At 39.5% G+C, this 1775-nt stretch overlaps 1 protein-coding gene across 5 annotated transcripts in view; it reads left to right on the top strand.

The window, feature by feature from the left end:
- Positions 1-1775, top strand: part of citb (citron rho-interacting serine/threonine kinase b) — a 95601-nt gene that overhangs the window by 12548 nt on the left and 81278 nt on the right. For all 5 annotated transcript variants that reach the window (XM_014024906.1, XM_014024902.1, XM_014024903.1 and 2 more), the window contains exon 2: positions 347-451. In XM_014024906.1, the coding sequence (XP_013880360.1) occupies positions 443-451 (9 nt within the window). In that variant the 5' untranslated portion in view covers positions 347-442. The remainder of the gene's footprint in view (positions 1-346; positions 452-1775) is intronic.

The raw sequence follows: 1775 nt of genomic DNA, 5'->3' as shown, positions 1-1775 counted from the left end.
CTGAGATAGAAAATGATCCCATCTTTGACAGAACATAATTTTCTTGATTCTTTCATTGTTGATAATCTAGTCTGTGCACAACATAGCTTATCTGCTTGCCGTCTGTATGATCACTCTAATTTAACTTTGAAGAGTTGCAGGTTTGAAACCGTTGTTTATGTAAAGATGTTTTATTCTTCATGCCATTGGATCTTATGCTACATTTGTGTTTTTTGCTGCTTCAAACTGAAAAACATCAAATGTTTTACATTAAAAAAAAGGAAAAGGTGGTTAACACAAGAGCCCTGAGTCAGCTCTTCAGTTAGCAGAACGACTGGTTATTGTCTTCTCTCTCCTCTCCTCACAGACTGGTGAATACATCCATCAACTCTCAGGAGAAGAAAACCTTTTTGGACAAACCTGATCACGTTTAAAACAAGAAGAGTTGAGAAACACCGGACAAATGTCACAGGTATCCCTCTTCTTCTAACCTGATGATAAGAACTTGTTTCAGAAACAGTCAAGTCAGCTGTTTGTCATTTTGACCTTTTGAGTTTTGTCTGAGCCTTTTTATCTTCGTCCAGGACTTATTCTGAAACCGCCTGTGAGCTGCAGTCTGAAAGGAATCTTAGGATTTATTTTAAACTTGTCGAGATAAAATCTCTATATGAGAAAATAAAAGTGCTACAAAAAGAAACAACAGGATTTTTTCCAAACACTGAAGACTGTGAAAATAGTGAAAATAGTGAAAACTCCTTGAAGGAGTGCATATTACCAGGTTTTGATTAAAGATTTCACACAATATTTTTGGCACCTGAGTACGTATGGTGGATTAGCTACTCTCAGCTACTCAGATTTTACACATTTTTGTGTTGGCTAAGGCTTAATTACTGTAGCAACAACCTTGAGTCAGGTTGACTACAAAAGGTAATTAGTTGTAGATGTCAGTGCAATGATTGTTTTCTATGAGTTCACACGCAGACATAAGTGATTACATGGCAGCCTCAGCAGCAGGTGATAATAATTACCTGGCCGCAGTAATTTGATCCACTGATGTCTTGTTCTTATTAAAGATCACCCAGACTGAATGGCTTACCTTGGCTRACAATTTGCTCATGTTTTGTCACTTATCACAGGCCAACTGCTCCATCATCATGTCCTGCCAATTAAAGTAGAACTCCAGGCAGCATTGTGATGCAGCCTTAGCACATGCTGCACAACATGTGCTGCCGAACATCTCAGCTCCTCCTGCCCTAAAAATCCTAATGATCTCATCAGTCACATACTGGCAAATGTTGGTAAACATCACAGCCATCTTTTTTTACTGCATGTGATAACCATCCACCTCCTGGAAGGAGCAAAGCATCGCTGTAGTCAGAGCAGTGGAAAAGTGATGCACAGAAAAGATAACATTCTTKTATTTTTTTGTGAATCCAGCCTTGCCACAGTAAAGTCACGTCGCTGAGCTCGAGCTGAGCATGCAACTGTAAGCATGAGTGGGAGGGGAGCCTGTGCTTTTTATAGACCTTCTCTCTGTCGCTCATTCTTCTGCCTGCTACATGATCACAAAAGCTGCCAAATATATCCAGTGGTGGTAAAAGAAGCTGCGGTGTGAAAACGAGGAGGCTATTCATAGTCTGCTGAGATAGAAAATGATCCCATCTTTGACAGAACATAATTTTCTTGATTCTTTCATTGTTGATAATCTAGTCTGTGCTCAACATAGCTCATCTGCTTGCCGTCTGTATGATCACTCTAATTTAACTTTGAAGAGTTGCAGGTTTGAAACCGTTGTT

Source organism: Austrofundulus limnaeus, unplaced genomic scaffold (genome assembly GCF_001266775.1).
Source record: "Austrofundulus limnaeus strain Quisiro unplaced genomic scaffold, Austrofundulus_limnaeus-1.0 Scaffold445, whole genome shotgun sequence".
Classification (NCBI taxonomy): Eukaryota; Metazoa; Chordata; class Actinopteri; order Cyprinodontiformes; family Rivulidae; genus Austrofundulus; species Austrofundulus limnaeus.
The sequence above is the reverse complement of the archived record's forward strand: the minus strand, read 5'-3'. Positions and strand labels throughout refer to the sequence as shown.